This window comes from Eumetopias jubatus, unplaced genomic scaffold (assembly GCF_037043125.1).
Source record: "Eumetopias jubatus isolate StellerSeaLion01/CBP00866 unplaced genomic scaffold, mEumJub1_p1.0 scaffold_7, whole genome shotgun sequence".
Lineage (NCBI taxonomy): Eukaryota > Metazoa > Chordata > Mammalia > Carnivora > Otariidae > Eumetopias > Eumetopias jubatus.
The window spans coordinates 129,149,267-129,160,340 of NW_028274813.1; the positions used below are offsets into that span (position 1 = coordinate 129,149,267).

At 40.6% G+C, this 11,074-nt stretch overlaps 1 protein-coding gene across 5 annotated transcripts in view; it reads left to right on the forward strand.

The window, feature by feature from the left end:
* Window positions 1–11,074, forward strand: part of CHD2 (chromodomain helicase DNA binding protein 2) — a 134,601-nt gene that overhangs the window by 35,417 nt on the left and 88,110 nt on the right. For 4 of the 5 annotated variants that reach the window (XM_088024952.1, XM_028122121.2, XM_028122120.2 and 1 more), the window contains 3 exons: window positions 4,071–4,302; window positions 8,069–8,155; window positions 9,854–9,915. In XM_088024952.1, the coding sequence (XP_087881078.1) occupies window positions 4,071–4,302; window positions 8,069–8,155; window positions 9,854–9,915 (381 nt within the window). Of the gene's footprint in view, window positions 1–4,070; window positions 4,303–8,068; window positions 8,156–9,853; window positions 9,916–11,074 lie in introns of those variants that run through there. The other variant, XM_028122124.2, reaches the window with a different exon arrangement.

Here is an 11,074-nt window from a genome sequence, read left to right on the forward strand (position 1 = left end):
TAAAATGTATCTATGCTTGGGGCCTGGGTGGCTCATTTGGTTTTCCACTCAGGTCACGATTCCAGGGTCCTGGGATCTAGCCCCGTGTTCAGCGGGGAGCCTGCTTCTCCTTCTCCCTCTGCCTGCGGCTTCCCCTGCTTGTGCTCTCTCTCTCTGTCAAGTAAATAAACGAAATCTTAAAAAAAAAATAAAATGTATCTATGCACATAGATAGGTGTTGATAGAAACATGGTTGTGTTTTTTTCCTTAAAAGCTGTTGTTACATTGTTAGATTTCTAGAGGTCGCTTTCCTACACAAACACAAGTACAAGGCTGCACAAGAAGTCATATACAAGGTTATTTATAGTTTGTTGGTTACAGTGAGCAATTTGGAAATCTAAATATTCTAGTCAAATATAGAAATACGGAAGTATATCAAGGATATTTGTAGCTTATTGGTTAAGAACCATTTAAGAATATCCTCAATGTCTCACAAATAGGGGACAGATTAAATAAAATGTAGTGTATGCATATTACGAGGCAGTTAAAGGGAGTGAGGTATCCTTATATACATACCTGGATGTGGGTCCTGGCATGGGACATTCCCATCACATCTACAGTGATTACTGCTTTTCAGCACAAAATGCTCACAGGATTTCCAGTTGACTGAACTATTCTGGTTATCTTCAGGAGACTAATGCTGCTTTTTGTGGCATTCTGTTCTTTAAGTTGAGAGTTGAATATTTTCTGTCTTGTTGGAATGTTCTGTATTTCATGGAACATCCTATGGTTTTGTGACAGTTTTAGTTGGTGGTGATTGCCAATATGTGATTCTAGCCTTAATCTTTTGTCTGGAGATAATACGCATTATAGTAATTAAAAAACTAAACCATTCATTTTAAAAGGGTTTCAAAAAGATTGCGTATTCTGGCGAAGTCAGGGAATCCCCCTGTCCGTTCTCTAGCATACCAGGCACAGGGAACATCAAAGAAGACAGTTTAGCTCTCAAGTCTGTTGGGGAGGTTGACAAGTGACCAAGTTGCTTGCATAGGATGGGACACAAGGGAGGCAAAGAGGCATAGGTGTGAACAGCTGGGGCTTTGGAGCCCGTGCCCCGGCTGGGATGTGTGTCATTGCTAAAAGTGGGGAGAGCCAGTGGAACATGGTGGTTGACTCTCAGACGGAAATGAGGCTGTCCGTTTGAGTTCCCAGTGGCAGTGACGCTGTGGCACAGTATTATGGAAGTACTTAATAGGCACTGAGTTTAGGATTGGAGAGGGCACAAAGAATGTTTTCCTAGAGAAGGTGTAATACCCGAGGCTTCAAGAATTGGAGAGGTAGCTGTCACCAGCAGAGATGGAGGTGAGCAATATTCAGGCTTCCTGTGTGCCCTACAAGTGGTTCAGTAAGGCTGGAGCAGTGGGGGTGAGGGGAAGGAAGGCTGAAGCACTGAGTCTTGAGAACTTGTGGAGGGAGGTTTCACGGGGCACCGAGATTGGATATTCCCAGTGACCAGACGCAGGGTGGCTGGGGGGGAGGTGGGCAGCCAGCTCCTAATCCTCCAGGCCTCTCTAAGCACTCAGGTGCTTTGGCTATGTAAATGGCAGCCTCCAGGTACATTCCTAACACCCTTTCAAGTGGAAAAGGGTTTCTTTCTAAACTCCTCTTGAGGAAGTTCTGGAGCTGCCTCTGTACCTTTAAAACTCTCTGTGATTGAATGGTGGAGGCAAAGGTAATAAATTCCAACTATTGCCATAAATTGTGCGGTACTGATTCACTAATGAGCTCTAGCTGGGAAGAACTTTGTGTTAGAAGGGGAACCTGAGCTTAGATGTGAAATTCTGAAAATCCTAATGTTTGGGTAAGGCCTTGTCATTTATAGGGTCCTGCTGTCCTGCCTGACGTTTGGTGCTCTCATGACCTTGCCAAGGATGGCACAGGTTAAAGAGTGGCACGGTTGTGAGAGAGGAGCTAGGACCGAGACCTGAGCCATGGATGCTGAAGCCTGCACTTTTTACTACACTATCCAGCCTTCCTCTTTCTTTTCTTTGCCTTGTGACTACCTTATGCTTGGTCACAGGGGGAGAATAAGTGACTTAAGATGCCTTAGTCAGCTGGATCAGTCAGCTTTTACTGTCCAAAGGGCCAAGGAGTCCATATAATGAGGCCTTGGAAGTGTTGAGTCACCTGTTAAAGGGATGCTTGACTGGTTTTGGACATTGTATAACAGGCAAAAGGTTTATTTTCTGAGTCGCTAAGGTTTTGAACCCTTGTGGTAAAATAGAATATGGGCATTAGAGCCAGGCTTGGGGGTTGGGATCCCTCTGTCTCAGGTTTCTCATCCTTTTTTTTTTTTTTAGATTTATTTATTTTTACTTAGTGTGCATGCGCGTGTGCAGGTGCACAAGCAGGGGGAGTGGCAGGCAGGGGGACCCGTTTGAGCAGGGAGCCCAGTGCGGAACTTGATCTCAGGACCATGGGATCATGACTTGAGCAGAAGGCAGGTGCTTAACTGACTGAGCTACCCAAGCGTCCCTCCGTTTTCTCATCCTTCACATGGGGATAATAATTCCTAATAGGGTTGTTCTGGGTAATAAGCAAGGTAATACATACAAAGTCCTTCGAGTAATGCTGGATACCTATTAGATGATTAGGCAATTAATACGTGGTTTTTCCCTTCTTTCCCCTTCCCCAGGCTAGGCTCCCCTGCCCACCTGCCGACGTTCCCCCCCCCCTCCCCGATCTCATTGATTCCTTCCTCATCTTATCTAAAAGGCCCCTGTGCTGTAATGTGCTTACTGTGGATCACATGGGATTTGGGGGATCAATCCCAGTTCCCAGTGTACTGCCCTTTCCATCTGTGGACATGTCTGTCAAGTGATAGGCCCTCGTTGCTAGCTGGGAAGATAACAGTGGTGGTAAATTCTAAGCGTCCCTTCTTTACCCTCTTGGGCTTCATGGTATGTGTCTTTTCTCTCTTGCGTGCTAAACTCAAGGCCCCTTCTGTTAAGTTACCGTTAACCCTGGGGTCTGGGTCGCTACTTGCCTCCCCTCCTGTGCTCCAACTCTAAGCAGAAGAGTTGAATGAACTGCCCAGGTCTTTTTTCTGGAGTCCATCCAGTTTAGGTCTTTCCCTTTAAAGTAACTTCACTGCTACCAATGTGCCCCTGAATTGGTTTTTACTATACGGGGAGGGCATATTGCCTACTTGGCTCCCAGGATTGATACCCTGTCTTCCCATAGCCTTCTGGCGTTTGTGGCTTCTGCTGTCATCTGCCTACTTAGGTTGTTCTTTCCTGAGGGGTGTTTGGAATGAGGAAGGGGTGGGATGTGTGGTAGCCAATAGTGGCCTTTTTTGGATTAGGTGTTCACATCAGACTCAGAATGCTCTTTTTATTTTTTTCTGATTAAGTCCACCGGGGCCAGAACTCATTGCTAGAGAATGCAAGGCAGGACCTCTGGTTGGGGTGAATGTGTATTTATTTTCATACTGCTTTCCAGATGAGTCTGATTTGCACCTATTGTTGAGAACCAGTGATTGGATAATTACAACCAGATTGCATTCTTACTCTTTGGGTAACTTTGCCTTGGTTTTGTTTTGTTCTGTATTGGTTTTTTCCTTTGAGTGTGTGTGTATGGGGGTCTGTCTTGAGGAGGGAGAGACTGATACTGAACAAATAAGACTTAGTGGATCCAGACTGGTTGACCTGGTTTCACATGCTGCCTGTGTCATCTTGGGAGACTTGCTTAATTATTTCTGAGCTTTAGTTTTTTCTCATCTGAGTGAAGGGGAAAATAATATCCCTCTTTGGAGTTTTGTAAAAGAGCTAACCTATACAAATTAAGTGGTATATGGCATGATCTAAGCACTCAGGAAATGGTAGCTACTAGGGGTATTGGGAATGATAATAATGACGACATTTGCAATATGAGAATATAAATCTGAATTTGAAGATTTTGATTTTGTATTACCAGAATTATTCTCTGTTATCATTTTACCACTTTTTAAAATACAGATTTATGTGAAATTTTTTAAAAACAGATTTATGCGGCAGTTCTTAAATTTAAAATTTTTTTTTTTTTTAATTAAGTCACTCAGCATCTGAAGAAGCTTCCGGTTCAGACTCAGGCAGCCAGTCCGAGAGTGAGCAGGGCAGCGATCCAGGAAGTGGACATGGCAGTGAGTCAAATAGCAGTTCTGAGTCTTCAGAGAGCCAGTCGGAATCTGAAAGTGAGTCGGCGGGTTCCAAATCCCAGCCAGTCCTTCCAGAAGCTAAAGAAAAGCCAGCCTCTAAGAAGGAACGGATAGCTGATGTGAAGAAGGTATCTACCTTTGCTATACAGTGAAAATGTGCTGCTAGCTAGAACAAACTAGCAGACCTTTGTTTCCCATGGAAAACTCATTAGTGGATCTGGATAATGAAAACTATAGCTACCTTTTGTAATAATCTACTGCCTATGGATATAAACAGGGACTGCTTTCTCTTCTGCTTTTTGATATAGTAGACATAGGGCCATAAGGAAAATAATTACATGAACCGTCAAATTACAAGGCAAAAAGGCAAATTTTTATAATTTTCTTTTTTTTTTTTTTAGAGCAAGTGAGTGGCAGTGGGGAAGGGCAAAGGGAGAGGGAGAGAGAGAATCTTAAGCAGGCTCCATGCCCAGCACGGAACCCGACACTGGGCTCAATCTCACAACCCTGAGATCATGACCTGAGTTGAGATCAAGAGTCGGATGGTTAACCAACTGAGCCACCTAGGCACCCCTATAGTTTTGGTTTTTAACATTTTAGTAGTCAATACTGAACAGTACCAGAGAGAATTACTGACATGATTATGGAATGCAGTTGTAAAGCTTAGTGATGGATGATAACAATTCAAGAATAAGGGCAGTTTTTCTTATCTGAAGGATGGAAGAGAAATACTCATAGGAAAAAAGTATCTGCATCTAGGCAGTGTAGGTATGGTTCACTTAACAGAGGAGAGTCTCCTAGCAAAGAATGCAAAAAGGCAAAAATTCAAGTGCATAGTGTGCTCTCTTTGATGCACAAACTTTGGAGTGCATTCCTTTTGGGGAAAAATTAATGACTTGGCCTAATTACAAGAATGCAGCTGATCTTTTAAAATTCCGTTTTGAGACAATTGTGTTTCAGTCACTGAAAATAGAAAAGAATATTCTTTTAGAAATTTAAAGATAAAATGCCTTAATGAAATTAAAAGCTTTATGCTAAATCCGTTTTTATTTTCTAAGATAGAAATCTTCATCTAAGCCCTGAGATTTTTGTAGTAGTACAATTTTAAATTACCTGCAGGTTCTGCAGAATAGCTTCAACAGATGCTTCAACAGATGTGCTGTGAGGGATAGGAAAATGAAAGCTGTCCTTGCTACTTTAGTCAACAGGGGAGTGACTTTCAGACACTCATGTACTGTACCTTGTTCCCAGCTCAATGTGTTTGTGGACCTTTCATAAGAAGGAATTCGAGAAGACCCTGCGTGTAGAAGCTCCTCTTAGAGATTTTGCTCTGAGTATCACTAAACTCAGAAACTTACTACCCAGGCTTGTAGCAGAAGGCTTTGCTTGGCAATCTTCAGAGTGTAAATGTCAGAGCCTGGTTTCCTCTACATCTGGATCAGGTGCTCTTTTCAGAACACCACCACACACTTTTGAAGGAAGTATAGTGGGTGGAAAAAGTGTGGCTATAACTTTCATCTGTGCAGTGAAGAGTTCTTTTCTTGCAGAGATGAAAGGAAACCATAGAAACCATTACTTAACATAGTGTCTAAAACTTGACTGAAATTGTGTCGATCAGGATTCACAGCGGTTAAGTTTTAAGACTTTATATATTTAATCCTATATAAAAAAAATAAAAGGGAACAAAGAAGGGAAATCATTACTAAGACTGAATTTCAAAAGAGAAGTACAGCTTCAGGCAGAAATATTAAAATATACTTTCAAAGTTAAGGCAGTCAATTCCAAGAAGTTAAATAATAAGGTTAACTCGTGGATGGGTGTACTAACCAGTTAGAATGATTGGATTGTGATTTTAATGATACTATTCTAAAATGAGAACTTCTGCGGAAGACTCTTTGTTTTCTGTATACACATCCCTTTACATGGTAGCTTTTTTACTGAAGGGTTGAATTAGATATTGTAGCCCTCAAGAGGACAGAGATGAACTCAGGATGATGTTAATATGTATACATTACAGTATATCCTGTAATACAGTCCCAGCAGTTGAGCTTGGATGCCTAATATTTTAAAACGATAAAACTGATTTGTGGTCTTTTAAATGATTTAGCCATCCCAGTTTATAAAAAGCTCCTTAAATACTTGTGCTGAGTAAAGAAATTTCATAGCTCTAGCAGAAGTCCAAAAAGGGGTCAGGGTCGAGGTCGGGGTTGTCATGACTAGAGTAAACCTTTTTGTCCCCCTTCCTTTCTCTTCCAGATTTGTTCAGTGTTCTGCTGCCTCTGTCACCTAGATTTCCTGCTACTTGGTTATTCCTAACTCTTTCTGGTTGGACTTTTTGTCCTCTCGACTCTGAGATTATTTTAAGGCCATTATGGATTTGTCACCTTTATAAACTGAGAACACTGGATTATATGATTAAATTGGATTCTTGTTCTAAAATGCTTTTTCCTGGAACATTTTGCTTGTTTTCTTTGGAGGCCTTGGTTTTCTTCAGCTTACTTGACTTTTTTTTTTTTTTTTAAGGCACTTTGGTAATATCCTCCCTTGCCTTAGTGACATTCTGTTTTTCTGAGTTGTCCTTCACCGATTTTGTCTTTTTTGGGGTCCACTTTCCACACACTTCATGAGTCTCAGCCAGTGGCTTCTCGTCTGGCCTCACTTTCTAAATATTTTCATGACATTTGCTGTCACCTGTATTTTGAAAACAAACCCACATTTCTAATCTTGGCTCTCAGGCATTTCTTCTACATGTTTATATTAACTTCCTCATTTCAGTGTTCCACAATCTGTCCAAATTCATTTTGCCTCTGTGTGACTGATTTCATTAAAAGAACACATGATATACTTGGTGGTAGTTACCTGTGGGAAGGAGAGTGAGATTGGGGGTTATACACTCTCATTGTTAGAGGTTGGCGGGGCCTTTTACATTTTTTCTGTAGATTTGTTGATTTGAATCTTTCTATAAGATGATGTTGGTATATTGTCAAAAATAGCCCTTTCTCCTCAACTAAACTCTCCTTTCTTCTTTCTCTCTCTCTTTCTTCCTTCCTTCCTTCCTTCCTTCCTTCCTGGTCCAAAAAGATGGTTTTAGGAAAGTACGAGAGTAGGACCCATGGGCGGAAAGAGCTGCCTACTTATTTAAAGATTTTATTTAAGTAATCTGTACAAGCAACATAGACCTTGAACTTAGAACCCTGAGATCAAGAGTTGCATGTGAACGAGCCAGCCAGGTGTCCCTACTTTTTTTTTTTTTTTGGATCACTAGTGAGGATTGTTACTAAAAATCAAGTCCCAAAAATCAAGCAAAGGGTAACTACTGTTGGAGAATAACATGGAATGTTCCAGAGAAAGAGTGGCAGTGGTGCTCGTTCTGGGAACTTCTAGCTAAGTGTCAGAAATGCCCAATATGTGTGCTTCTGGCATGTTATGCATCCTGAGGAATTTAAAGAAATAGACAAATGTCCTGATTCTTATTTAATTAGACATGTTGGGGCCCTGCTTGTTTTTTGAGTTCCCAGATGGGTCAGTGTGCAGTCACAGCTGAAACTGGAAAGGATTAGGGACTTAAAATTCATCAGTGAAGACTTTGTCTTTAGTGGAAGCCTTACCGTGTTACTTAACTGTAAGTTTATATTTTAATGATGAGTAATCAGTGTGCCATGTAGCTTTAAGAGTCATTCAGTAAAGTAGAGGTGTTGTTAAACTTCACTGTGTTCCAGGGTAATACAAATGGTACTTTATTATCCTAAACAAAGTTAACACAAAACAACCCTTTTGATATTTAGTTACTTGAATTTTCTTAGGTGGAGATACATGTTCCAGTAAGGAAAATAGTAAATGGGGGATTGGAGGATCAAGAATAAAGGATTCACACACGGTCTGTTAATTTTACAGATGTGGGAAGAATATCCTGATGTTTATGGGGTTAGGCGGTCAAACCGAAGCAGACAAGAACCATCACGATTTAATATTAAGGAGGAGGTAAGAAAAAGAAATGCTTTAAGGGGATACATTTAAACTCCTTACCTTTCCTCATCCTTTTCGACTCTGGTGTGTGTGTACCCATCTGCATGACTGAGCTTTATGTCTGAGAGTTAAGTGACTCTAATGCGAGCTCTCTCAACCTAGAACCACAAGGAAAACCACAGGTGGCTTTTACAGAAGTTTACCAGGAAGATTGTGTCATAATGAATGTTTTAGTAGAGTGTTAGAGTATTATACAGAATTGCCCTCACATTTTTATTTTCATTTTTTTAATGTTTCTGGATTTCAAGTGAAATTGATTATTGCAAGACGTTTACCTTTTAAAGTACCTAGTTTCTAAATCTAGATTTTGTCAAATGAGTCACTTGCTTGGTAAATGTAATAGTGGACGTAGTTTCAGATTTATTTTCTGAGAAAGGAAGGAGAGTTTGTTTAACTTAAGTAATGTGTTTTAACTAATTTAAATTTGCTTTCCGTTTTTAGTGTGCAGTATAAAATACTTCACACGTATTTACTCTGATCTAATTGTGAGAGATTGAACAGATTGGTGATTTTTAAAAATTGGTATTATGTACTGGGTTCTGTTGTTTCTATAGCATCAGACTTTTCTCACCTTTCTCAGTTCGTTTGGTATTTTTGTCAATTCTTACCTCTATATTAGGCTTATAGACCGCATTCTGAAGAGATGCTCTTTTGTGTCTCAGTGAAATGCCCTTCCTGCATTCTTAGGAGGACTTTGCTGTTCTTAACTATGTAACATCCTTTTGAACAAAGTTAAATATTAATATCCAGAGGTTAATGAGTTGGGGGTGGGATTTTGGTAAATGTACTATACGGATCTAATTGACTAATGTCCATATTGCCTTCATGGTGTTTTCTTTTGAATGACCTCTGAGCTGGTTTACCTTAGCTTTCTTTTTCCTTGATGTCTAGGACTAGGTTCCGGAGCCATGTTGGTTACAACCAGTCACATAGTTGTGTCACTCTTTTCCTCTTTTGTATATAAATTAACATATTCTTGGTAGGGCACAGGACTAACAGCAATAGGAATATTTGCCAATTTGCCTAACTTTGGGGGAAAAGAGCTGTTCAGATGTTTTTGACCATAAACTTCCCTTGGCCTAGTGCTATCAGCAGAGCACTGTTGGCTCGTGATTGAACGTGCTCTTTAATGAGTCTAAAATGGAATAGATCAGTAGGTCACCACCTTTAATGGCACACTAAATGTTGTGGCATTTTCACATGATATTCTAGATCTGCAGTATCCATATGGTTGCGACTAACATGTAGCTTTTAAAATTCGTATTAAAGTCCAGTTAAAGGAAAGATTCTGTTCCTTAGTCGCACTAGGCACATTTCAGGGGCTCAGCAGTCCCACGTGGCTGCTGGCTACTAGATTGGATCCTGCAGATACAGAACATTTCTGTCATCACAGAGAATTTTATTGGACCGCGCCCTTGTAGAAGTCAAGCCGAGAGAAATACTTCCTGGTGTTAGAGGTAACCCCATTATAATAAATGAATTAATTTTCAAAGGAAAAGAAGAGTGAGCACCACCAAACACAGGTTTCTTTTGTCTGAGAGCTCATATTGAATAATGTTATTATGGAGCAGATTGTTGAACCAGGGGGTCGTGTCGTCCCTAAGAACTGTGAATTAAAGTCTGTGATCATTTCTCCCCCCCCACACACTGAAGGCAAGTAGCGGGTCTGAGAGTGGGAGCCCAAAAAGAAGAGGCCAGAGGCAGCTGAAGAAACAGTAAGTCTTTCATGGGGCACGTACTTCACCCAGGGTTTTTGAGCACATCCACTTCTGTGGCACTGCCTTTGCTGTGCGGTAGTCCACCCCGGGTCCCAGAGTCTGCTGCCCCTCTTGCTGTCGTGGGCCACTGTCCACTGTGCCCCGCTACTTCGGCAGCCCTCGAAGCTCAGAGACCCCGTCTTGTATGTGTCCCACATGGGCTGGGCTACAGCTTGTCCCACCTGGTTAGCCCATTAGCCCAGTTGTGGTTTTCTTTAAAATGTGCACAAATTCTGTTCTGGTTGAACAAGGAACAAATGTAGATTGGCTTTTTTTCCTTTTCATGTGTTCTTTATGTGGGTGTGGCAAAATTATATTGGCTGGACTGGACACCCAATGTAGTATGAAATTTCACACTGTTGTTACTGTATAATTTTAATACTGCAGTTCACAAGCCAGAAAATTTTAATTCTTGGGCTTATGTGAAATTCCTTTAGGACATAGATTATATATTCATTATATTTAAAATTTACAAATTCTACTTATGGTGAAAAAATATTTTTATTTATTTATTTATTTATTTATTTATTTATTTATTTATTTATTTAAGAATTTAAAAATCATCCTTGGGAGGGGGTCTGGATCTCCTTGACAATCTGTATTCTACAGCCCATCTCCTTGGGGCTGCATTTGAAAATGCAGATATTGAAAACCTGGCAGACAAATTCAGGGGTTTCTCATGGTAAATAGTTGTCCATGGTGCCTATTAAAATAGAACCCCAGTTATATATATTCTCTGTCCTAAAATATTAGTATTCCTTAATAACTATTTGGCCTAAGGCAAAGGAGTTAGAATTATTTAAACCTGTTTTCTCATTTCCAAAACTCTTAACAGGGTTGCTGGAAACTGTGCTAGGAAAAGTTAAGGTATTTAGTATTGCCCTCCCCAGAGCACATCCAGTTTTCATTTGTGTTTTAAATATTTAGAGTTGGAGGAAAAACTTTAGGCAAGCCTTCTGTACTTTTTGGCATCTTAGAAGGCTTTTGTTCTACTTCAGTCCTATGGCCTGCTTGGGAAGCTATTCTGGGTCTAATGGCCTTTTGGGGGCCTTTGGGAAGTCCATGCACGTGGTCTTCTCTCCACCATTTAGCTATGTTCTTCTGGTCTCTTGACTGG